Source organism: Amblyomma mixtum, chromosome 2 (genome assembly GCF_055824585.1).
Source record: "Amblyomma mixtum isolate Tamu chromosome 2, ASM5582458v1, whole genome shotgun sequence".
In the NCBI taxonomy this organism is placed as follows: domain Eukaryota; kingdom Metazoa; phylum Arthropoda; class Arachnida; order Ixodida; family Ixodidae; genus Amblyomma; species Amblyomma mixtum.
Window position 1 is genome coordinate 35,094,040 of NC_143013.1, and position 25,784 is coordinate 35,119,823.

Consider the following 25,784-nt stretch of genomic DNA (forward strand, 5'->3'; position numbering starts at 1 on the left):
GCCCCCAGCCCAACATCTTGGCACGTCGTCAACTGGGTGTCTCCCTGAATTGCACAAGTTTCTCGTCTTGACATGAGGTCATGTCAGCTATATGCTTGCAAATACAGTCCTTAAGTCTAGGCTGCCTAAACAGCTCTACATGAACAATAGTCCTTAAACGGCATGCCTTTTCATGACCTGTTCATGAAAGAAATGCCACTTTTGCACAACTATTTTTTTCATCCTAATAGGGAACTGAACTTACTATGAACCTCTGATGCAAAAAAAAAAACAATCCCCATGACTGTGAGGTTCATTATAAGTGGGCTTGACTGTAGTAAGTGAGCCACGCACAGTAGCAGACGGCGGCATAGACAATACCTCCAACTGCCTCCAGTGACCGTGAGTGCCCTCTATGTTTGCGAACACTGTGTTCGCAAACATCAGCTTTGACCTTACATGACTTCATAGCTGGGTAACTATGCACTTGCCTTGTATGCAGGTGCACTTGGTATTCTCATAGTATTCTCCTACTGCAGCTTTCAATTTGTTATCCTATGCTAATGCTTCATTACAACTAAACGACAAAACTAAGAGTAGTCACTGCGCCTTTTAACCACAGGGCACTGTGGTTAGCAGCATCACAGTGCACCAGTGCACTGTAAACCAGAGGAAGTAGCATCAGAAAGAAAGCCGGAGAATAGATGAACACTCATCCCCAGTTCAACAACAACTGGAAGAGCATGCCTACTCACTTTGCAAACTTCCGCAGTTGCAGCAAATCGCTCACGTAGGTCAACCCAACAAGCAGCATGAGTCGATCCTTTGTTTTGCTAAAAAACTTCCAAGCTTTCTGCATTAAGGAAGAGAAAGAAAGTGGCAGGAAGTATACTGCTCCTGAAATTTCTTGCTGTCCAGTAACTTACCTCATACAGATAGTATGATTGGGCCAAAGGGATATCAGGAAAGAAAAAGGCCAGTCCAGATATCTTCGCCTGTTTCACCTTGTCATGTGCTAGCTGGAGATATTCTTCAAATTGTGAGTTCTCAACTCGCATGAGAGACTTTATAAAATTAGGCTCTGGTGCCAGCAGCAATCCTTTTACTTGATCTCTGTCCAAAGCCACAAGTTGATCATAGCCTGGATCTATGTTAACAAAATGACCATTAGGAAGAGTCAGAGATCAAATGAAAATGGTAATGCTTGCTGCATTATACACAGTAAACAGGAAGGTTGAATCATGCAATTCACACACGAAAGAAACTGCGTCTTCTAACGATTTTTTTCTGTAGCCAGACAAAAGCCCATCAAAACAAGGCTAGCCAGACCACTAGAATCATGTGGTTGCACGGTACAGACAGCCTTTACTTGCTTGTAATGATATGCTGTTCTTTTTGTTAGCAGTGATGATGAGTTCATCCACTGCGGAATGTTTGTTCCTGGCCTCATATAATGTCTCTCCAGTAAGCCCTAGTGAGAATAAAGGTTATTACTGTATATTGCAGATTATAAGTCGATGTTTTTTTCAAAAAATGATCTTCCAAAGTTGAGAGGGTCAACTTATAATCAGGGTACATGTATTCACAAAATCGTAAGGTCGACCTGTATGTGGGGTCAAAAGTATGTACTTACTCGCGTAACGATCTTACTCGCATAATGAACCCACCTCTCACCTTTGCTGATGAGAATTCACTCTTTTTTTAAACGTTAGCTTTTCTGAGCACATTCCTCAGTTTTGCTCTGCCCACAGTGCAGACCTTGGCAGTGCGCCAAGATGCTGTGCACTGATTACGTCACAGCATCTTTTGATGAGAGCTCACGGATGGCATGTTTGGAGAGCTTGGCAGGGCACCATGATGATTTGCATCTTTGACAGGAGTGCCGGCTGCCGACAGACACGGTCTGTGCAGCATTTTCCACATGCGGCATTTCGGCACCACTTCCGATGACCAGCAGCCGCAGTGGCTCACAAAATGATGACAACCGCAACTGTGCCCTTCTCAAAAGCGACGACGAGTCGTAAGAGATGGCTCGTGAAATGTTTCTTTGCATGACTCAGTCTTCTGAAAACCTTATTGGTGAGCTAGTGTCACAGGGTAAGGCAGTGTCGACCTAGCTGGTATATTTGAAGTCACTTTTTTTGCCCAGAGGAGGTTGCAAGTTGGAGGGGTCGACTTATAATCTGCAAGATATGGTATACTGTACAACTAGGCATAAGCCCAGTGTAGCATGTCCCTACTATCTACTTGAAGATCTCAGTTAAAACAAATCTGCATTACTACAATGGCCTAGCTAAGCTGCTACAGATATGTGCTCGTACACCTGCATCTGTGTTACACGGAACTATAAAAGTGCATGCATAAACACAACATCCTCAAACTTCTGGTTTGGTTTGGTTTATGGGGTTTAACGTCCCAAAGCGACTAAGGCTATGAGAGACGCCGTAGTGGAGGGCTCCGGAAATTTCGACCACCTGGGGTTCTTTAACGTGCACTGACATCGCACAGTACACGAGCCTCTAGAATTTCTCCTCCAAAGAAATTCTAGCCGCCGCGGCCGGGATCGAACCCGCGTCTTTTGGGTCAGCAGCCGAGCACCATAGCCGCTGAGCCACCGCGGCGGCCTTCAAACTTCTAAACTTCTTCTCTACATGAATTAAAGCAACCACATAGATTGGGTTTGTGTCACCACTAAGTATCTTTAAACGGCACAACTTCCAAGCAGCTAGAAAATGCTCAGATGCTGTCAACAATGAATTACATAACTTGTGTTAAAAAAAATATAAAGCAGTTTACTGACTGATAATCGACCCCATGTCTTACATGCATTTTGAATGATGATCCGCAGTGAGTGCTGATTTTTCTGTTCATCGATTGTGCATATTACATGCACAATCCATGCACAAAATAATATTTGTCAAGTGTGCAAACCTCTCAATGAGCAAGTGAAAAGAAAACAAGGCAGCCTTACCAATCCGGACTTGTGCACCTCTGGCAATTTCCCTCAATGTAATGTTTATGTACACAATGTAGTCACACACTTGGAGCAAAAGATCTGGAAACTTGATTTCCTTCGAGTAGACACAAATGAGGGAGGCTAGAAGTAAAGAAACAGCGCACGCTTATCATTTTTCAGAATCTATTTACAGTGATAAAAAAAGCTTCGGCAAGAAATTAAAAACGTGTTAGGCATACAGCATAGCTAAGGCTGTAGGCCTAACGCGCCTACAGCCTTCATCACTGCTACTGCCACACGGTTGCTGCATTCCTGTCCATTCACACTCGCTTGCTCTTTGTTCCTTTTCCTGCTCCTCAAAGACCTTTTGACCACCTTCCCCTTCTCAAACAACCTGGGCCACCTGCTACAGTCTGTGCCTCTCTTGCTCCTCCTCTTCACATTCATGGCCACCCTCTCTTTTGCCCGTGTACGTGCCATGCACTTTACTTTCCCAACCAAAGGTTCTCAAAGTGGGCTGGACATCACTGCTCATGAGCCTAGATTGAGATGATTTCAAGAAAAAGCTCGTGCTATATTTGTGCAAATATGGCACCACTCTAATTAACAACACATGCTGGGGCTTTGGCTGTTCACCTTCTTTGAATAAGCAGCGTATGTTTCATCATTGCAACTGCAGCAGCAAGGTGGCAGGTGTGATACTCATGCTGTCTATACTTTGCTCTTATGCAAGAGCTGTATGAGAAGGTGACTGAATATAATTTTCATGCCAATGTATTATGATAAAAAGCCTTGCAAACTAACCTGAAGGACTCGTGGTTACTTTTCGCCTTACTAATGGACGTGGCGTCGTTTTTGGGATGACCGCTAGATGAAAAAAGACAAAAATCCAATAAAAGCTTACACTGAACCATCACAGCAATTTCCATAAATCAAACAAAACCAGTTTCTCACATAAGAGCTGAAATTAAGGTTTGTCAAATTAAGGTTTGTCAAAAGTTAACAAGTTGAACAGCGGGCAAGCTACATGTACAGACCAGGCCTCCTTGTAATGAGCTGTGAGATGGCAGCCAGCCTAGATGCCGGTTCTCTTCTGTCGCAACTCCCAACCAAGTCCTCAGCGTCCACGTAAAATGCTGCTACAGAAATGTTGGGGGTTGTTGCCGACACAGTTGAGATCTAGAAAAAGAAATTTAACTGCCTCCGTTACTGCCCGCTACCTTAGATGAAAGAAAATAAAAACGATGCATCGAAATTGTTTTTTTTCACGGTATGCCGAGTTTCTTTTACAATTATTTTTAATAAAAAATTTTTCAAGACCAAGATAAAAACAATCTGCGGTGAAAGCCACTGGTTTCATGCACAGAGTAGATTGGCAAATAGTGACATGTGGTAGTTCAATGTTTCAGTTCATCAGACTCGTCTAGAACAATTAGAAAGTGCCTCATAGACTAAGGCGCAAGTGATGGTGATTACTAGTGATAATAAATAAAGCTAATCTTTAGCCAGGCATGGTCCAAGTAATACATCTTACTTACTCGTTCTGCTATGGTCATCTCATCTTCATAGACCATAAGCTGAGAGGCACTATTAAGAAGTACAGGGTTGTCACGGCGCCGATTTTCTTTTTTGAATCCGTAGCTGAAACAAGACTTGTTTAAAGAGAAATGGGACAAAGTTCAGGCTTAGACAGGCTGTTGAGAGCAAAAGGATTGCAAGATATCACAAGAAAATTATACAAGCATGTTCTACCTACAGCCAGACAAAGTACTTTAAAAAATGCGCAGAGAACAGTTCATCAATACTTCAGTGGACAAATCATGGACCTTATAGCACATTTCCAGCATTTGTAAATGGCTATCACTAAATCCACAGTCTCCAGATATCAAGTACATTTTACAAAAAATGAAAAATTAAGCTTCAAAATGTAGCGAAAATAAAGGTAGTATTTGAGAAACTGGGCCTTCAAGGGCCCTCAGAGGTCAAACTGATTTTCAAATCAAATTTCAAGATTTCAGGAAATGCACAAACCATTGCATAGCTGTGCCACTCTTCTTTACTACAGAAAGTGCCATACTGGCTGTCACGCTTGGAGATGTCGTAGATAACCACAGGAAGAAATACTGATATGGCCAGCATTGCATTGGCTTTTCTGTTCCTTAACCACTTGTCCTGAAAAAAACATCAATTACAGTAGCTTACATCTCAGCACTGAATTATGCTGCACATACTAGTAAGATTCGAACTCTATTCAGACATCAAGCACATGTAAAAACTTACCAAGCAGCTCTAATGGTTCACAGCAGCAGAACCTAATGGTTCACTGTATGCCAGCTTTCAACACTCTCTCTGATAAATTTGTTTTTATATTCAAACTATTCTTTAAGCTGGATTTAACATAGAACTGCTAATAAATCCCATTCACAGAGTTAACTAAGAGCTTACTAAACTCAACTGCGATTTTGCACTCCAGTTAACCAATCTGAAGCAAATCAAACAATGCTGGAGTAACATTCAAATTTTATCCCAGTATGAAAAAGCCTCATGGTACAGTTTGATGGGATGTGATGTCATTGCTTGTTGGCAAATCCTTCTACAACATATATTTAAGCATATATGTTCAAATGCTAACAGAAAAACTACTGAAGAACTGCACTTATACATGAAGGAAGGAATTGACAACAAAAAGGCAATGTCTTCCTTGGTGCAGCTTTCTTCAGTAGAGCAAGTTAGAGTTCAGTAGAGCAGTAGTGGCACCCAGTCAGGTACCATTAATCATTCCAACTCAAAACAAATATTTTTTAGCCTAAATAGCATAGCTAGGTCTCAAGAAAGCCAATTCGTTAATTTTTTCAATGAAACACACCAAAACATCAAAGAATTGTGGAATTATAAGATGCAAGCAATCCAGAAAAAAATCGACATTATTAATGCAATAGCATTTGTTTTCACAACCAAAACCCTGCCACTGTCCGGTGTCATGAAATTCGCTGATTGGTCGAGAGAGGTCATGTGGCCTCGTGACATCAAAACCTGTGAAGTCATCACAACTTGCCCGCCGGGTTGTGAGTAACCTAGTTTTTAGAAAGCAATCTAGATAGAGAATCGAAATCAAAAACAAAAAAAAAGGTAATACATGGAAATGTCGGCCCTGTCACAGCCTAGCGGATACCTACTACAGCTAGCAGTCAGAGTATGATGGTTGATGGACCGACAACTGCAAAGAAACTGGTGCAAACACACACAGAAGTCTCAACAGAAGCTACGACAAATGTGAAATTTATTGCTATCGCATTCCACTCTTCAGGTGACTTAAGCATCCCCATATTTTTTCGTGGTACAGTCTATCAGCAGCAAAGACGAAGGGCTTGCTACAAAACTCACCATTCACTAGTTGGCATGAAGTGCCCTATATGAAAGGTTAAGGGTGCAAAATTCTCCTTAAATGAAGAGATCAGTGCTAGCCAGAGCACACTGAGGAAAAGTTGTGAGTTCACATGTACGCAACTGTATAAAAAGCACGTTCATTAAAGGGTTAAGGCCATATGCTGGGTAGCACCAATACTAGGCATGTGAGAATATTCAATAATTTCAAATATCTGGTCGAACAATAAAGTATTCAATATTTGATTCAATACAAATGTTCGGTATTCAATATTTCGAAGTATTCATCTTCAGCGATAAATGTTTCTGGAACTCTTGCTGTGTGGTTTCGGTTCAGTGCACTTCCTCCGGAATACCATAGCTCACGCGCTACCGAAGCCCCGACTCCATACCATGTGCCTGTGCTCATGACATGACGACGTGCATCAATAACATGCAATGCAATGTTTTTATATAATGCAAGATTTCACTACAATAATCAATGTATCTGCAGATCACCAGACAGCAGTCTTGAACTTTTTTTTATTAACGTTTTTGCTACTGTAAAAAGTGCTCCCCATTGATTTTCTGCGGCAGTCTTAACTGTTCAATGCGATTGATGGAAACGCTTTAAGAGAATGGTTTTGCTACATATCATAAGAATCGACTGTTGCAGTCAATATTTCCATAACAGCATCTTACAATTTTTGAATTTTCAAAAGTTTTTGCCCGAGAATGTTGGACATTAGATGCTAATTTTCTCTAATCTGAGGACGTGAGGCTCCCTTGACTTTTTTGGAATGAATCTAAGCTGCCGTACTTAATCAGCGAAATTCACTGATTAAGCACGACAGCATGAGCACAAAGGGAAGCTAGTACGAGACACATGGAGATGCGTGCCACTTTCTAACGCCTGACAAGGGGTGGCGCAAGGCGCACGGTGCAGATCTAGGTGCACATGCCTAGCAGGTGTTCAGAGTCACTGTTTAAAAGCAACAACAGTTGGAGGCCCCACATATATAATAGGTCTCACATCCGACAGATACATTGGTACCGCATATAGGTTGGCACCCCCAATTTCCGATGGCCAATTTTGCAGAAAGTCGACACAGCTTCAATGAGTGTGACAAAGCTTCAATGCATTGTCGCTTTCTGACATGTAATGGCCTAGTGGGTTCGAAAATAAATTATTTTGAAAATGCCTACTGTGCCATTCAAACTTTTTCATGTGCTAGAAATATTCGAAATATTCACTTCAAAATTATTTCAAGAAAAATACTGTTCACTTCGAATTCACTTCGAATTCACTTCAAACCAAAAAAAACCACTATTCCCACATGCCTAGTCATGCCTAATGCTTTGTCAGTTCCAGTCTCTAAACATTTTTGCTATTGTTTACTGCACAGTTTAGCTTACTAATTTAATCTTGCTGCAATATCTAATCTACAGCAGAACTCCTCTACTGCTTACCAGCAATATGGGATCATCATATACGAAGTATGGGGCATTTGTCATGCACTTAGCTGGTGCTTCAAGGCGATCAGGGAGAAGAACAATGTAGTCAGAGTCCCTGTGGTAAGGAACAAGAGACATGATTGAATATTGGGCAATACACTACACTTTCAAACTGTAGTCTCATTCAAGAACCAAACACCCTTTTTAATACAATATAGTGTAATGAGTTCTCATTTAAATATTAATTTCATGCACAGTCTCTCACAGCATAACTGGCACTGTAGTTGTTGCAAGCAGTGACATCCATATGTTTGCGAGCGATTTTTATATGCCCAGTAATGGTAAATACGACAAGCGACAAGACTTGAAGAAATAAACAGACTTTTTTGTTATGTTTGCTACTGCAGTACAAATGCACGTCTTCAAAATGTGGTTCAAAATAAAACGAAAATTGCTTCAACACAAAAAATACATACATAGACAAAGACACGCAGTTAGAATTACTGATCTGGTTAACCGCCTTCATTTTTCTTTTATTTTCTATCTATCCCAGCACCACTTCAATTCTTCTGATCACTCACACTTAACTAAAGTGAACTCACAGGTCTGGCTCACGTATAACTTCATCCAAAACTTCTCGCACAGCTCCAACCACCAAGGTGTATTCTTTGTGGTCTTTATTTTCGCCAAATACCTGCCAAATGTCCTGCGAGAAAAAAATTGTCATCAGCCATAAAAATTGTAGTAAGAATACCTAGAAGTTGTCGAGGAGCAATCAAGCATCACATGTACCTTTACAGTCCTCAGCAAGGCATCTGGATTTGTGTTGGGGCCAGAAAACAGTGCATAGCCATCCATCTTCATGCTGACTAGTGCCCTCAGAACTAATCTGGCAAAACCATGCTCAAAAGTGAGAATGTCATGCGCCATGCCCATCGAAAGAAGCAGCTCGGTACCTTTGAACCGATCTGGTTCACCACCTGTTAAAAGCAATATTTTTACATCATATAGTTCACCACTTGTTTAAAACAATATTTTTATTTCGTATGTAACCATTAAAATGATGAACAGAAATATTAGCAAGAAGGAAGTAAGTAATAGCACGCTTAAGACCACTAGTTTCCCATGATGATTTAAGTACTTTTCACACAATTGTAATAGGTGTCAGTAAGAACCACAGAACAATGGGAAGATTACTAATTTACCTTATCTGCACAAATATAACAAAAGTGGGAGTTTTCATCAAACAAGCGGCATTCTTTGAGTGAATTTAACAGGAAACATTACTTGACGCTGAGTTACAATGGCCATTTTCAGATTTAGAAGGGGAACCTCTGCAGCATGCAAGGCGTGTGCTTTCTTTCATGCACCTTATGCTTCCTACGGAATTTCATGGATTCTTTATTCTGCGTCCATGGAATTTGAAATTTTCCACCGCATAAAGTTACGGGTTTTAGGCATGCTTCATTAATGTGCTGACTCGGTGCTCACAGAAAGCCACAAACGATTTTTCTACATTTTACCCATAAATATCCATAAATTATCGTAAATGTTTCGGCATCCGTTAAAGTTTTGCGGGAAAGGTAAAACAAGACAAGATTTTCAGCTAGTTATACAGTAGACTACATTTCATTTCCCTTCTTGCCCTGTATGCCTACGGTTTATTTGCTTCATGAAGATACTAAAATATGCTTAGCTCTGGACTATCTAAACTAAAATTCATCAGCTGCAAGGCACTGCATATCCTGCAAGAAGTATACAGAATGACAAAAACATTCAAGTAAACATAACAAAAAGCAGTCATATTTGGGTTTAATTTTAGTATCAACAAGTACTTACGGTCAGGGCTGAATGGTGCATTCCACAACATCTTTTCTGGGTGTGTTACCACAATATGTGTGCAAAGGTGCACAAGAAGCTCATTTTCGGACACTGGTGCTGCGGAAATGCACAGAACAGCTCCTGAAAAAGAGGAACGATGACATGTAAAAAATGCTTTGCAAGACCTCTGCCTTAAATGTGTCACTTAAACCACAATCAGTGTACTCACTAGGGCAGAAATAAGGCTCACAAGAATGCACAATGCAATTAAAAGGCTCATATGGAATGCCCAATAACTCTCTTATATGCGATCCATGCACTGCTATTAGAAAACTACGCCAAGCTGCAAGATATCCTGCTTTATCCACTGTTGGTGGTGCTATGTCTCAGACAATTTAGAAAGCTCAGCCAATTGAATTGCTAATCCTAATACTTATTTTTCATGACACAGAAATGCATGCGCTGAGTCACCTCTGGCATTTGATGTTATGCTACCTTCTCTTTTATGCTCCAATTTTGGCAAAACCTGCATATCTGACATCTTTGAAAGGGTGCCTATATTGATGCAAACTCTCTACATGCTGACAGCTTCACAGACTCGTTAAGTGTTGTAACAACAACAAAAACAAGTAAAATGCTTACTCTCTCTTTGGCTACGTGAAGGCCCACGAGTAGATGCTCCAGAAACTTCTGTTGTTGATCTGTGCTCTGTAGCCATGCTGCGATGGTCTGAAAGAGGATTGAAGAAAATGCAAGAACCAGTGTGACAGGCTCACTGCTCAGCGCCCTTTCATCCACCAGTCATCTTAAGGCTGCCCATGCAAACTGGCTGCCAAGTTCACAGATTAGCTCAAAGGTCTTGCACCACTCTTAAATGTAATCTCAATTATGCTCAATATTCATTCCAGCACTATAGAACATGAAAGGGACACACAGGTTCATAAACATTGGGGCACAGATTTATGCCTGAGTAAATCTAAATGATGCTCAAAGACATGGGTACATGATTGAAAAATAGTGCAAAAGGAACACGAAGGATGGAATGAACGACGCTTTTTATGCTATTTTTTCATCATGAACGTATACCAACTTGCCAAACTTTCGGCACTACATAGGTACAAACTCACCAATTGTCTGTGAGGTGTGGGTGAATCTTTCTGAAGTCTGCTCAGGCTTGGGTGTTTCACTCGATTCGGCAGCAGAAGTTAGAACTACTGTTTCACTCAGTTCTGTTGCAGAAGTTGGAACGGGGGGCAGCCTCCAAGTTTGTGGAACTGTATAAGGCAACAATTAGCATATTTAGTGACCCCAAAAATCAAGTGCTTTCAATCTGAAAGCAGGTACACTTGCTCAATATAGTTACACCTTAATATAGTACTTCTGCATCATGCTTAGGTGGTATGCGAGGTTTAACGTCCCGGAGCTGTACTTGGGATAAGGGACACAGTAGTGAAGAGCTCCAAATTAATTTCAACTGCCTGTGGTTCTTGCAATGGCATCAGACTGCACATGCATGTTTTAGCATTTCGCGTTCATGGAAAAGAGACTACCATGCCCAAGGCTTGACCCTGCTTCCTCAGGCTCAGTAGCCAAATGCCAAAACCAATGAGCCACCGCAGTAGGCCTAGCTCATGTTTAGTTGAGCTGCTATTACTATCATGCATTAGTTAGTCCAGAAGGCAAACTCATGTAGCCCCTTCTTGAAAGAGGTTAAGAGGTTGAAAGAGGCATATGGAGGTTAAGAAAGTACAGTTAAGGGATCATCATATAATCTTCAGCAGAAAGGTGCTGATATCCAAACCTATACTTTGCATCTGATGAATGAGTTATTGTAACCTTTTTTTCCTAAATGGTATCAAACTTGCTGAGACTATGCTGTCTATTATGACATATGTTTACAGATACCAGGTGCTCAGCATGCACTTTCAAATATTCCTACAGAAATAGTGGTTGAAAAAGAAAGAAAATCTTTTCAGAAACTAACCGTCAGCCATTGCAGACAGCAGTAGTTTTGAGTCTTGCTGATTATCAGCCATAGCAGACCGCAGTAGTTTTGAAAGACTTGCAGATTATCTAGGCAATTAAATAACTTTCACTAATTTTTTTATAATTAGCACAGAGAAGACAATACCTTATCAGATTCTGAAACAAAGAAAAAGCCATTCTCCAATGTCGTGCAGAGTGAGGACATCTGATGCTTCTTTTCAATCAAAACTAAAACAGAGTACACGAGGTGCACAGGAATTTCAGTGATTTGCTATGTCTATGGCTCTCCAGTCTAACAATCTTCACCACTGTACCATGGTATGCACTTTCTTTTGCTTCATCGCTTGGTGCAAGAAGTAAATGGATAATCATCAGCAACTATGTGAAATCATTTTCAAGAGCGATAAAGTTCATACCATGGTACAATAGCACACTGTTCTAACTAGGCACAGTAGCCATTGCAACATAGTATCACCCAGCCAATGCCACATTGGCATTGAGCTTTTAGCGCATCCTCATGCACTGTATGAGTTGTATGTAAAAAAGAGCACCAGATTTCCTCACTGTGAGGAGCTGTAGAGAACTTTTCGTTTTGTTAAAAAATTGATATGGTATCGTCTGTGGCTAAAAAGTCACTATAGACCCTAACGACCAGACTGATAAAAGTTAATTACCAAATTAAGTTAACTGGCTATATAATTACATCACTTTCAAGCACACATTTGAAAGTTTGTTCCTGAACAGATTTTCTTTCTATTTTGAGCACTTCCCTTCAAGAAATTTTTGAAGTTTGCTAAAACACCTGGTATATAATATTTTGCTAACCCCATTTATCCCTCCCCCCTTATTTTTTTTCACTTTTGCTCTTTTTTCTGCATTTTTTGACACAAGATGGCTGACATAAGTATTCTTTCCTTATTTCCTTATATTGGGTGCAAAACACCTTAAGCAGGCATGCCTATCAAGTCTATTTCAGAAAGTAGGTTACATATGCGAATCGCTCAGCATGTACATACCTGTAGGCACTGCCTCGGTGCTTGATGAACATTCTGTCAAAAGGAGAAGTCAGCAAGATTACCTTCAAGTCTATGATGCCAATAAGAAAGCAAGCTATACTTCTCTTCACAGTAGCGGTTGCTGCTTGGGTCAATCTGGTTCTTATTGATTGTATTGCAGCCAATACTGCATTGCACTGGGCTCACACACTCGGGGTCAAGGCAGCATATCATGAGGTGTGCATTATTATTGCGCAATGCGCGTAACTCACCCGTGGTAGGAGAGAGAAGCCTGGAGATTGCCATAAGACGTGAAGCCTTCTCACGTGCTGTGCACGCACCACAAGAGTCTTCAGCATCAACACGGAAAGCAGCTATGCAGGGTGCCGGATTTTCTTGAAGGTAGCGAAGAACCTGCATATATTAGGAGCTTTGATGGGAATCTTTCCACTAAAGTGGGATCGAATAACACACAGGTCACTGTATATATTACGTGACCATCCCGTGCTTGCACTGAAGTCATAAAGACTGCAAGCTTTGCATCTTGCAAGGAATGTCACAGCAGCTACAATGCTTACTGATCCACCAGCCACCAAGTCAGCAACTCCACCAAGCCAGCAACTTTCCTCAGCTTTTAATACTCCTTAGATGGCTGTGTGCACAGTGCCTTCTTAATACTTCACCCGTACAACTCACCTTCAGTGGTGTGGTTTACCATGCAGGAAATATTGTCGATGCCCTCACTTTGATCGAAGTTCTTTGTCTTCAAATTTCAGAAAACCAGTCCCATCTATTTGGTATGTACGAACATTCTGGCTGCCTGTGTACAAACCCTTTACATGCACAGATGTGACTGAAACCCTTACCTTGATTGAAACCGTTTCTTCATCTTCAAAAGTCAGGAAACTGGTCCCATCTAGTCGGTACGCAGCAACATTTTGGCTGCCTCTCTGTGTATGAATCTTTACATTTGGGCAAGTCTACCGAATGCCAGAAAAAAACAAAATTGATCGATTCAGAACACATATACCAAGCTACACAAGTAAGCAGCAATTGCAAAATCACGGAGTACAAAGTCAAAATGCAAACCTTGGCATAATTTTCCCAGCGTTCAGATCTGCACTCACTGCCCAGCTCTTTTCCGCCATCTTTTATGTCAAACTGGCGCACAGCCAGATTGATTGACAAGCAGGCTGCCTGTCCTCGCTTCTCTTTTGACTTCTCCAATAATTTTTTCTGCACAGAAAATCATATTAGGGCTCAGGTTTCCATTCAAATTGTTGACAGTTTAAAAAGCAGCAAACCTTCAAGCAAAACATCTCACCGAAACTTGAAACAGTTTCTCCGTGAAAGAGCTCTCAGATGGGTATTCAACTCTACAGTCCACCGAAGATGCTTCATATGAGTGGGCCAATAGCACCAAGATATCAGATGCGCTGCAAAGCAAAAAAAAATCCTTTAGCGGCATTTTTTCTTTAACATGACGTAAAGCCCACTTGGTAACAAATATTGCCTTAAGAACATACTCCATGAAGCTTCCAAAGTCTGCTGCAATTCCAACATGCACAGCAAGCATCAGGAGATGAGGAGGACGGCTGTGTTCTCTAAACTGCTTGATTGTAGCCTGTCAAAGTAAGAAGAAGTGGACAGCACATGTTATGTTCTACATGCTTTTAAGGCAAACAATTACACCATTCTTTTCTACAGCACTCTGAATTCTATAACTCCTATGCACATAATGCACATATAATGCACATAAAAATAAACTGTCTGCAAGAGGTCATTTATTTAGATCTTGCTAGAATAATTAGAAGAAACGGTGTAGCACACACACACACCGACGTTGTTCGACAGTCTGTGTATGCTCAATGTTATCATAAATTGCATCGGCACTCCATTAAAAAGGAAAAAAAAAAGTGCTGATGATTTCAAGCAATGTAATACCATGTCATATTCTTTTTGATTTACTGAATGTGCAGCGCCTTCACATCCCAGAAGTAACCATTACATCATACTCTACTGTATCTTATGGCAACAAGCTCCTAATTTGACAAAGCTGACAATATGGCCTACCAAGCCCTAATAATTTCTCTGCATAACTTTACCCTCAATATATTTTATCACAACAGCTGGCAATAAAACTCACCTAAAACAAAATTTGCTCCTAAAATGCATGAAATGTTGCAGCAGACTTATTAGGCTTTATATAAATAGGTGTTCAACATGCAAGACCATATTTCTATGAAATTATGGTTAAAGGTTTAAGACACAATATACACTAAATAGCAAGGTGTAATAAGGCAGTTCATTACATGCCTACCACTGCGTCTACAAACAAAAATAACAGATTTGCTCAGCTACAATAGAATTGTGACAATATAGCCACAGCCGATAAAAATTTTAATATGATGCAGTTGCATAAAACTCCTTAGCCCAAGAGCACTGTGCACAATGTGCAGAATTTCACGTGCCCTAAACACTCTCCTGCACTGCTACGATTGATACAAAAGCAGGAGCAGTGACCATATGTCCGCGAACACAAATCACTGCCACCAAATAGCTGACGCTGCTACTGTCAGTCATGCGGTATGCACCGTAAGCACTCAGCAATAGCACAAGGCCATAAGTAAGTCTCATCAATCAGCTATAAATGGATCTGTGTTAATGCATTTCCCCTGCTTCACCGCACTGATTTTGTTTGTTTTGCAATTGTAAGAAGTTTGGGAGATACGAATATTTTTGCCGCCCTGTAAGTTTCATATAGAGTAGAACCCCTCTACAATATAAAGGGACTTGGAACAGCAAAAATCTTCACTATACGGTATCAGGGTCTGTGTATCAGTTGCTGGTGATGGCATGACTCTGAGAATGCACTCTGGTAATTAACGAGGCTACTTACTAAGCACAGTGTTGGTTTATAAAAGTAACACTCACCTACATCCTGCTCTTATTGTCCCTTCATGCGATAATTATTTTCAGTTATCACATTTCATGTCATCATATTTTCGATTTTATTTGTCTTGTAGAAGTACCAAAGTACCACAAGTACCACAAGTGCACAAATACAACGCAGCTACAAATATAAAGCGAGTTTAATTTCATGTGAAAATCAGAGTTTCGTGTGAACACGGCATCATTTTCCGCAGCCTCAACGTTGTTTAAGAGGCAGTAGTTAAGAAGCGTGTGCTACAGTCGAGGCGCGGCGGTACCACTCACGCAGTGCAGCTCTGCCTCAGTTTCTTGCTGCCGCTTCGCCGTGCTTTGCGCTATCGTGTTGCGAACCTTCACCCTTTTCTTTCCTTCCCTACTCTGCGCTGCACTTCTACTGTTTTTCCTTTCTCAGTGACTTGTGCCCCCTTCTTTCTGCGTCCATAGCTAGATTGCCTGACAGCCCCCAAGGACTTTCAGAAGTTGGCTTCTCCTCGCAGCTTTTGAGCTCAGTGGTGAAGATACCTAACAAAAAAAAAAAGCAGTTTCATCATCTTTGATATCCATTTGCCTCCGAACGTTGGCCTCGCGCGTGCCGCGTCGTGACTATTCTGCGGGAGGTATGTCGTCATGACCAGACGCTCTTTACTACAGCCATTTCTTCAAAAAAAATATTTTACTATAACTGAAAAAAAATGTAGAGTTGTCTATAGAAGGCGAAATGGGACCACAGTTTAACTTTCAAATATCCGAGTTTTTACTATATCCGAGTTTACTATAGCAGGGTTCTACTTAAGTACCGAGATTTTGCTGTTTCGGTAACAGGTTAAAAAACAACAAAACAAACCAAAGCATTTAAAACTTCACTGACTAATGCAGTCAAGATCCCTGCAATGTAAAAATTTTGCTTACCTCTGCCACCTGCTTCAGCCTTCCAGGCTTTGTAGATGCATCCGAGAATAAAGCAAAGCCATCAAGTACGTCGTCATCAAGGAAAGCTGTCCCATGTGTAATGAAAGAGTTGATTTTGTCTTCCGTATCAAGGTACTCAATGACACTTGGTGGGAGGCCCACAAACAACAACTGCCTCATGGTCAGTTTGGAAGACAGAAAGTTCTCGAATGATGTGCCTGGTTGAAGGAATGAAAACAGCAGCAGACATCAGAAGTGGCTATATATGTTTTTCCACTGCATGAATTACAGAAGAAAATGTCATGTGGCTTACGGTTCTTTATCAACAGCTGGCCTTGTGCATCATATTCGACGTCCATATATACCAGATGTGTGCACTGTTCCTGCGCAATCTTCAGAGCTAGCAGATCAGACTTGAATGCACAAATAAGCGCACCTGCACGACACGCCCAATACTTATACAGACATTTCCAAAACAAGCCTATTATCACAAGACAGGCGAGTAAAAGAAGGCATTGTAGTGTGTTTCAGAGCAAGCTTGAGCAAACCTGTTAAGCATTTATCAATCAGTATAGTATTACACTAATCTTAAGTAAGTATCTCAGAGAAAATGAATTAGTCCAAGGATGGTAATTTTGTTTTGTGCATAAAAACAGTTCAAAGGGGTTTTGAAACATTACTGAATTAAGTTACGGTATGCCTGAAATGTTAATGAATGCCGTTTCATGAATATGGTCCTACAAAATTTGAATTTCAGCATCTTCACACATTTCCCTCTCGTCTTGTCATTTTTTTTTCCATGTGCAAAAACCAATGCTTCTCCTCTGGTCCCTCCCACCCAGGCCCAGAACTGTGCTGCTGGAGGACGCGGAAACACTTTGAGGGGGGAGCTCACTGACCCACCTAAGCGATGCAGCTGACTGGCTTTGGGCCACGATATCTGTGCGACGTCTACAAGAATTTGACCAAGAGCTGTTTCTAAAAATACATATGAACATGCTTATGCGAACGAGGACACGACTTTGAAAAAGTTTTAGGAGAGAGTTTGTAAACTTCTGAGCATGATTGCGAGTTCTCTGCTGCGTGTAGAGGTTTATTATTTTGCTCAGGTACTCATGACAACACGTACTAGTGATACAAGCAAGTTTATGTACTATGCTCAAAAAGTGTTGCAGGGACTCTTAGGGCTTCTCCACAAAACTTAGTAACATGTGGTTTATGGTTTATGGGGGTTAACATCCCAAAGTGACTCAGGCTATAAGGAGCATCGTAGTGAAGAGCTTTGGAAATTTCAACCAACTGGATTCTCTAGCCACCACGGCGACTAATTAGTAATATGTGACGTTGTACTACAAAGTATGTGTGGTAAACCTCTTCAGCAATCACAACGATGATTAGTGCCATTCTTTAAGCAATCTTGCAGGGTCAACATTAATGGAATGTTCATGCAAACAAATATTCGTGACTTAGTTAGGCAAACAAAGCCTACAGCTTTTAAAAGCAGCAAACAAGTGCAATGTCACCAACTCTATTCTTGGTTGTTTATTTTGAAACTTTCCTGATTATCCAGCCAGAAATCTGTCTCATGCCATTTTTTAGTATTCACATGGAACACCTTATTTTAGTGCTCACATGCAATTAATCTTTTAAGTAACAAATTCTATTATGCGACATTTTTTTAGGCTCCCCTATTTTAGTTCTAGAAATTCACAAAAATAATTTTTATGCATGTTTCAACAGCCCAAACTTGCTATGTGTTACATGCACATATCAGCCTTTGTTCAACGCAGAAAGAAAAAACATCAGACCAGACATATCAACAGTGCATGCTCTTGATGCACAAACATCAGAGTAAAGCATAAGCAAAGTGGCTGACCAAATTATGGCCAGCAGAGTAAACATATTGCTGCTGCATTACCTATTTGCTGAGGCAGTACAAAACTACACTCCATAAAGGAAGTTTTGTACTTTCGAAATAAACAACAATAGGCACTTGTACCTTGCTTTTTACTGTAAGCATACCCATCAATGTTTTAATGATTTCTGCCTCACGAAGCCGTGAACCTTTAGTGCATTGAAAACAGCAGCTTGACATTCACGAATCATGATAAAATACACACGGTGCCATGCGACAGTGGCTGCAAGCAGTATGGTGCAACCACTATAATATTACACCAAATAAAAATCTGGTGCCCTTGATTACGCTATTTCAGATTTCCTTCATGAATGACCAATGAGAAGACACTCGTCAATCAAGAGCTTTGCAAAAATGTGTGAGGTCATTTCGAGTGCTGAAACAAAGAAACGGGTAAAAAAAAGAAGAAAAAAATTTAGCCTTAGAATTACAACAGAAAAATCGTTAAGAAACGGTATTACAGTTTCGATATAAAGAGGTTCAACTATACAAACTGGGTCACAACTCAAATGCTATACTAGGGACACTGCTCCCTCATACAACAATGATGCAGCATACCTCCAGTAGGTGATCTGAAGAAACGTTTAGCCGTCTTGGTACCCTGGTCGTTGATCAGTTCAGATCCAGTTGGCTCTGTGGTCACACCAATGCCTTTGTCTTCTAATATGGGATGTGTGGTATGGGACACTGAGTAAAGAAAGATAAAAACTATGCTTTTACAGACCTCCAGCATCTCTGCCTCAGTTCACCAAAAACATATTTGCTGCTCAAGCTTATCAAGCACATCGTTCAGCTGAGCCTGGCTGAAAACATCCTCGTTGATTCCCTTTCAATGCAAAAGCTACTAACACACTCACAGGATCTCATTAGTTATTGCTGAAGCATTTTATAGGTTCCGGATCTCAAGACCCAGTGCTCCGCCCACCAATATCACTGATGAAAACAAATTATTTAAGACCATGTGTAATGGGTATTGCAAGCAATTAAAGCATGTAGTACTTGATCAAGGAACTATACTGGCTAGGCACTTACTCGGCACGTAGAAAAGGAGCCGGTTGACAACCTTGACTCGCGGAGCAGGTTCCCATAGGGAACACTCTCCACTGATGTCATCCTTGTCAGCTCCAAATAGCACCACACAGCCAGCAGGATGCAAAGCCAGAAAGTGTGACACCTGGGACATTTTCCAAGACTGCACTGTAGACATGCATTCCAAGATAATCTCACATGACACAGTCTGCACACTGAACAATGTAGCACTTCATACTTGAGACCAAGGTAGCTCTTCATTTAGCTTTACTAATAACTGTCAGTGAAAACAAACTCCAGGCACATACACAGTTCTCACAGCAGCAACATATCTGGAAGTACAGCCACACAGAAAAGAACGAAGCCACCGCTGAAAAGATTATTATGTTCAATGAACGTGCTAATGATTATAAACTGGTACGCTCTGCATTTGAGACACTCGAGTATGCTAGCCATCTAAGGGGACACGGCTTCCAGCAAAAAGTTTTGAGGAGGAAAGTTTTTATGCATGTTGCTAAGGATTTTACAGCCATTCGCACAAAGTAGTGATGTCATGTTATATCTGAAAAAAATTCTTTTCAGCAAATATTATTCTAATTTTTGCTGCCTCCAACATTGTGCAAAGCCTGCAGACTCCAAAAAAAAAATATATTAAGAGGTTGGATGAACATTCACTGCATTTTTATGTTCCTTTAAGTTGCCTTGTACACAATTGTGTACATTCCGAACTCGCAATTTTTTCTCAGAATATGCTTAGCTAGCACTAGTTTCTTCATCACAACCATAGTTAGTATCCTTCACATTGAAAACGTGGTGCTTTTTTATACCAAATAGCGAATCAAGCATAAAAACATTTCATAAAACAGAGAGCTTGGTAGCAAGCCTTCCACCATTTTCTTGCCAACAGATTTTTTTCACGGGCACTAATTTTCACGGGCACTCTGAATTTCCTGTGTCAGAGGGGTCTTCAAACAATAACTTAACTTAATAATAAAACAATAACTGGCTTTCTTGAGTCCTGGATATTCTATTTAGGCTGAAAAATATTTGTTTTGAGTTGAAATAACAAATGCCACCTGAAAGAGGCATGCATGTTACAGGGCATGACATGCTTTTTTCTCACATAACAAATATTTAGCGTTCATTTCACGTCGTGTCGTTAACATATACATCTTTTGATTGAGAATTCATAAGGAATTGATAAGAAATGCGAAGGAATTTGTAATACAAGAACCTGAAAAACCAAGAATGTCACGACCTGCTGTGTCATCACAACAAATTAAACGGAGCCAAGTAAACAAAACTGTAAACAAAACAATCTTAGAAAAAGGCATTCAAAGTTGAGAACCCCAATTACTTCTCTGGAAGGCACAAGGGTTGTGTTTCTTTGTGTTCTTTAGAATGCAGCGCTGTTTGGCTGCCTCTTTATGTACATGTTACAAGGCTGAACATCATGATGTCTAACACAGTCACCGCGATTAAGCCGCTTTCGCCAGATAAGCGAAGCCTGAAGTGTGTAGCTATGTGTCCACGATGTCCTTCATGGTAAATTCACTCGCAGAAGCCCACAAAGAGGTCTTCATATCATTTTTGACTACTGGCGACTTTCGCTTGGGCTGTCTCAACACTGCGTCATTTTTCACTTCATTTTAAAGCAGCACCTGACACACTGGCTCAGTGGCTTTGGCAGTCAGCTGCTGAACCCATGTTGCGAGTTCGATTCGAGCCACAGCGGCTATATTTCAGTGCAGGCAAAGTGCGAAAATGCCCGTGTGCTGCGTGATGTCAATGCACCTTAAAGGACCCCAGGTTGTCTAAATTAGTCCGGAGTCCTCTACTACGACGTTTCGCATAGCGATGTGACATTTTGAGATTTGAAGAGCAAGATTAAGCAAATTTACAAAATATAAAATTTTAAAGGAGCGTCAGTTTATGATCGCTGAATTCTGAACCCAAAACAATCTGACATGAGACGAGCAAGTATAGCCAACCATACATAAGAGCAGATGCCACTAAACTGGCTTCCAGGCAAAACTCTGCCGGCTGTTAGGGGCCACCATGGAGGAGACTAATGCTTACATTTGGCAGTCACATGATGAGATTTTGAAACTGCTCCTTTTTGTGTGTTTGCTCCTGCTCGTGGTATCGAGCTGGAGCTCTAGATTAGATGATGTCAAGACAGGCTTTCTGCCGATTTCAATATGCGACACTTGGTAGCGGCACGACAAACGTACTGAGGTTTGAAAAATGCTAATTTTTGGACCATTTCACAATATGTTTTTGGCATACCTCACATTGGAGGACAGCACAGAAAGCGAGTCAAAGGATAGGAAACTGACTTTAAAAAAAAAACTAAATTTTTGGCCATTTTTTTGCATTTTAACACCGGTTTTCTCTGTGATTGCCCCTAGCAACCAGCTGAATCTATGAGAAAGCCTATGAGGCAGCGTCTGCTCTTGCGGTCAGTTGGCACACTTGTTTGATCGTCCTGGATTATTTTGTTCTGGCAGTGCCATATAATAAAGGAGGTGCTGGTTTTGGGCTCGGACTTCTGCAATCATAGACTGACACTACTTTAAAAACAAAAACATTATGGCACATTGTTAATGCAGCCGAAAAGTGAAGGTAGCCAACAATCAAGAATGGTAAAAAGTATAGGTGTGCAAATAATGAAACTTTCGAGTACGATCGAATAATACGAAGAAAAAATGCCTTCGAATATCAAATCGAATATTTGTTCAGTATAAAAAAAACAAATATCAGAAGAAGATAAATAAGCTAATGTTGTTCTCATTTTTTTCCAAATAGGTTATAGACTTTGTGACCGAAATAAACAAAAATAGACCGACTCAGCAGCATACCTAAATAAAATGACAGCCGCAGAAATTTCCAGTCAATCCATTAACATATAAAAAAAACCATCCCCCTTACATACAGCATAAAACTGAGGAATACAAAAGAAAACCATGAGTGAGGCAAATTCATCTAGAGAATTTCTGGCATAAGTTCAACAAACTGAAATTGCCACATGTCATGATAAGCCAAAAGGCCACCGGCAAAGAAAGTGTAAAGTACCTTGTCAGTCAAAGTGCCTTCATTCTCAAATACAAACATGTCAGTGCTGTTTTTCCAGTAGATAGAAGTGTTGCGGAAGGTGTGAAGAGCCATGTCCCCTGATGGGCAGACCTACAAAATTAACACCACAGTGAAGGATGGTTAGTATTATAAACTCAAAGTTATTACTATCATTGTCTGCTATGTTGAAAGAAATACTTCAAATACTTCAAAAACAAATACTTCAGCTACACACACTATATTTAATTGCGTGTGATGCTTTACTGAAACAAAATGCAGAAATTTCATCAGTAAAACAGCATTAACATGAGCATTTATGGTTAATAAATTTTTAAGAGGCCTCTTTATGAGTTAACATGATTCAATGAGGAATACACTATGCAAAATAATGAGCCATCAAGTTGGTTCGTATCTAATAAAAAGAACTAAAGAAAACAGAAAAAAAATGGACAAGACGCCACCGGTACACAATGCCATAAAACTACATACAAATGTATTTTGGTTAGCGATATAAAACTTCTGTTTTGTCATTACGGCAAAAACTTGATGTCAAAATGATGTCAAAGCTTAATACTTAAGTCCAATCTATGCTTATATTGGCATATTTATAGTGTGACATTAAAAAAAAAAAATCAGTCAAGCATATTATACTGTGCTAAGGCACATGCTGTTTTCTGCTATGCTTGCCATGCTTGATCCTTGATTGTTCATATTTTCTGTAAAAGTTCACTAGCCTAATTTTCTTCGGGTTAAAACAAACTGAATTTGGAGAGTAAATTCTGCAATGAGGAATTTCACTGCTCTCCAGCCTCCCTACAAAATAAGTTAGCAATTCGGAGTTCATTCAAAAGCCCTGAAGTCCCTTTTTTGCTTCAATTACCTGAGCATAGTCGAACCATGCTTCCTGTTCGCAAGCATCGTTGAATTCGCCATTGCCAGGACCTTTGAATGCTCGCACTACTAGGTTGATTGAAATGCATGTCGTCGATGTCATTCCATGTGCTGGTTTCATCACTTTTTTCTGTGGGTAATGCAAACAATTTAAATTAAAATGCAGCATTACATTAAACCTGATTACTGATCATTCATTCACCACTTTTGCACAATGTGTATCTATCAAGAAACTTACCATTTGCTCAACATCGTCAATGGTGAGCATGTAAGAGGTTGGGGTAGAAACCTGGCATCGCATCGCCATTGTATAATGGTGTGTCATGAACACGATAATGTCACATATCCTGAAAAAAATTTTGAAAAATGATATTAAGCAACAATTAAGCTATAAGAGAAGTATTTAGAAACTAACCCTTGTAAGCGGCTGAGGTAAGCAGCAGCATGCCTGTAGGCAAGCCCAGCCAATAGAATTCTCTTGGGATCATTACTGTGTTGATCTGCCTTCATGTCCTACAGGAGGGAAAGAAAGCCCATTTTGTTTGAGCAACAAAATATTTCAGTTGGTGTGAAGACAATGACTTGTGATAACAAATAATTGTGATGCCTTGACTTACACTGAAAAACTGAACCAGAAGTTCCATTTGTGTGTTTTTCATAGAGAACACTCCAATGCCATCCAAGCTTGAATAACGGGATAGGAGTCCCCTCACAGCTTTGAGGACATGCTCTTTCTGTTTAGTTTCAAAAGTTTCCTTGGTAATTACAAATGGAGAAAGAGCAGCCAGATGCTTGCTACCCTTGATAGAAAGAAATGCATTCATGTCTTGCTCTGTAAATGAGATGGAAGTCTCATTGAAAAATACATTTTTTGCAGTGGACAGTGTGCAAGACTAAAGAACACAGCAAGCTTCTTTTTGTCAACAGTAAATGCTGACTAACTCATAAGTGATAAATGCTGATAGCTTATAACCAGCAAATTTCACCTAGTACTGAGAAGTGCCTTGATTCATGGTCGTAGACTGCATCCAGAAACACAACATGGCTGCAAAGCTGGCCCAACCTGGCCACATTTCTGGCTTTCATGGATACAGTGCATACCAACAACCCTGTGCCAAAAGAAAAATAAGAAAAAGTAAGCATCAAGTAATAAAGTAACCACGCTTTAATTTCTTACTCTTGTGGCATTCTTCTTTCGACCCTCCTGTCATAGTGAGAAAAAGCAACTTTGAAAAAGCGTGTTCTAAAGCTTAAGGTTGGGACAGAGAACGGGACTCCTACCTCGCTCGCACAGCTCCTCTGTACCGGGTTTGTGGTCCACCTGTTTTGGGACTAACAGAATTGGAAAACATTGTTAACGCAAGCAAATTAAAATCGTGGGCAATGCTGGCCCATTATGACCATGTTTAAACCATAAGAGTCCCATAGAGGAGCAAAAAGTGCTTACATTTCTTACGCTGAAGAGCCTTGGAGATAGACTGTAGCCTCGAGTACCTCTCTCGTGCAACACAGCGGCCTATAAAGTCTTCATACTCAACATGAAATGCAGCCACACATCCGTGAGGAGAATCCTCTAGAAATGAATCAACCTGTTTGAAAGAAGTACAAATCTATATTGCACACTGCATAATGGGCACAACTGAGCCAGGTTATGGCACAACTATGGGTTAACCCTTTCCGGTCAGGTGTAGCTTCCCCATTGACAATCGCTTCGGTCAGCATTCTTTTGGACCTTCTAGCCCCTCATAAGGAAAGGAAGAGCCACATCATGATTTGGTTATAAACATTTATTTGCAGCATTTTTCTGCTTTACTATGTCTTCAGCTGAACTTCTTAGAGCGTAGTATTTCTCAAAGCACTCTCTGGTTTGTCTTCATTGCTGTGTTGCACTATCATATGCCACCATTTCACTGGCGGAACTTGCTGTTGACGTTAACTGTTGTGTCGAAGGAGCACATAGGTTCCTTCATCACTGAAGTCATTTTCACTTTCTAGAAAATCATTTGGCAACTTTCCGTAAAATACGACCGGCAGAGTGGAAGCAACGATTTGATGTGTTTGCACCGTTTCAGGGCATCCTAAACCAAATGTTCACGATATACTTCTGACCAGCATGATGCTGCAACCTTTTTGGAGAAAAAAAAAATATGTTATCGACAGGCTGCAACCATTCCCATCAGAAGCCATGCCGTTTTCACTACAGATGACAGCAAAATATTGTGTCGAGCGATGACCAGGTACGCACTTCTCCACTGTTGGGCAACGCCCGACAGATGACTTGAGAGGGTTAAAATAGTCTTGAACTTCATATCAGTCATGACAGCAAAGGTGTTTTTTGTAACCCAAGACATCCACAACTGTTCTGATTTCCATACCATTGCAAGCTATAGTAGAATCTTGATGACACCATCATGGCTGATACAAATTCGTGAAATTCCCTGACCTAAGTACATTGCATACAAAGGGCATAATTTTGGAT

General features: G+C 40.5%; 3 protein-coding genes across 3 annotated transcripts in view; all 3 read right to left on the reverse strand.

Annotated features, from left to right (window-relative positions):
* Positions 1 to 1,124, reverse strand: part of LOC149358958 (uncharacterized) — an 89,016-nt gene extending 87,892 nt beyond the window's left edge. Inside the window, exons 1-2 of the mRNA XM_089571130.1 lie at positions 906 to 1,124; positions 735 to 832 (exon numbers count right to left, since the gene is read on the reverse strand). Coding sequence (XP_089427256.1) covers positions 735 to 832; positions 906 to 1,037 — 230 coding nt within the window. The 5' untranslated portion in view covers positions 1,038 to 1,124. The remainder of the gene's footprint in view (positions 1 to 734; positions 833 to 905) is intronic.
* A 649-nt stretch (positions 1,125 to 1,773) lies between these two features.
* Positions 1,774 to 22,521, reverse strand: LOC149358959 (uncharacterized). Its single transcript, XM_089567591.1, has 23 exons — positions 22,415 to 22,521; positions 19,343 to 19,484; positions 18,869 to 18,997; positions 16,709 to 16,831; positions 16,396 to 16,613; positions 14,082 to 14,179; positions 13,880 to 13,991; positions 13,645 to 13,791; positions 13,422 to 13,535; positions 12,828 to 12,969; positions 12,577 to 12,609; positions 10,702 to 10,848; positions 10,217 to 10,303; positions 9,593 to 9,715; positions 8,546 to 8,733; positions 8,356 to 8,459; positions 7,769 to 7,868; positions 4,967 to 5,107; positions 4,474 to 4,587; positions 3,973 to 4,114; positions 3,740 to 3,802; positions 2,951 to 3,076; positions 1,774 to 1,865 (listed from the first exon to the last, which is right to left on the reverse strand). The coding sequence occupies exons 1-23, from the start codon at positions 22,505 to 22,507 to the stop codon at positions 1,774 to 1,776; spliced, it is 2,778 nt and encodes a 925-aa protein (XP_089423717.1). The 5' UTR covers positions 22,508 to 22,521.
* A 737-nt stretch (positions 22,522 to 23,258) lies between these two features.
* Positions 23,259 to 25,784, reverse strand: part of LOC149358960 (uncharacterized) — an 80,527-nt gene continuing 78,001 nt past the window's right edge. The window contains exons 76-83 of the mRNA XM_089567592.1: positions 24,753 to 24,894; positions 24,587 to 24,637; positions 24,483 to 24,509; positions 24,292 to 24,414; positions 23,923 to 24,137; positions 23,721 to 23,818; positions 23,544 to 23,652; positions 23,259 to 23,435 (exon numbers count right to left, since the gene is read on the reverse strand). Of these exons, the coding sequence (XP_089423718.1) occupies positions 23,259 to 23,435; positions 23,544 to 23,652; positions 23,721 to 23,818; positions 23,923 to 24,137; positions 24,292 to 24,414; positions 24,483 to 24,509; positions 24,587 to 24,637; positions 24,753 to 24,894 (942 nt within the window). The remainder of the gene's footprint in view (positions 23,436 to 23,543; positions 23,653 to 23,720; positions 23,819 to 23,922; positions 24,138 to 24,291; positions 24,415 to 24,482; positions 24,510 to 24,586; positions 24,638 to 24,752; positions 24,895 to 25,784) is intronic.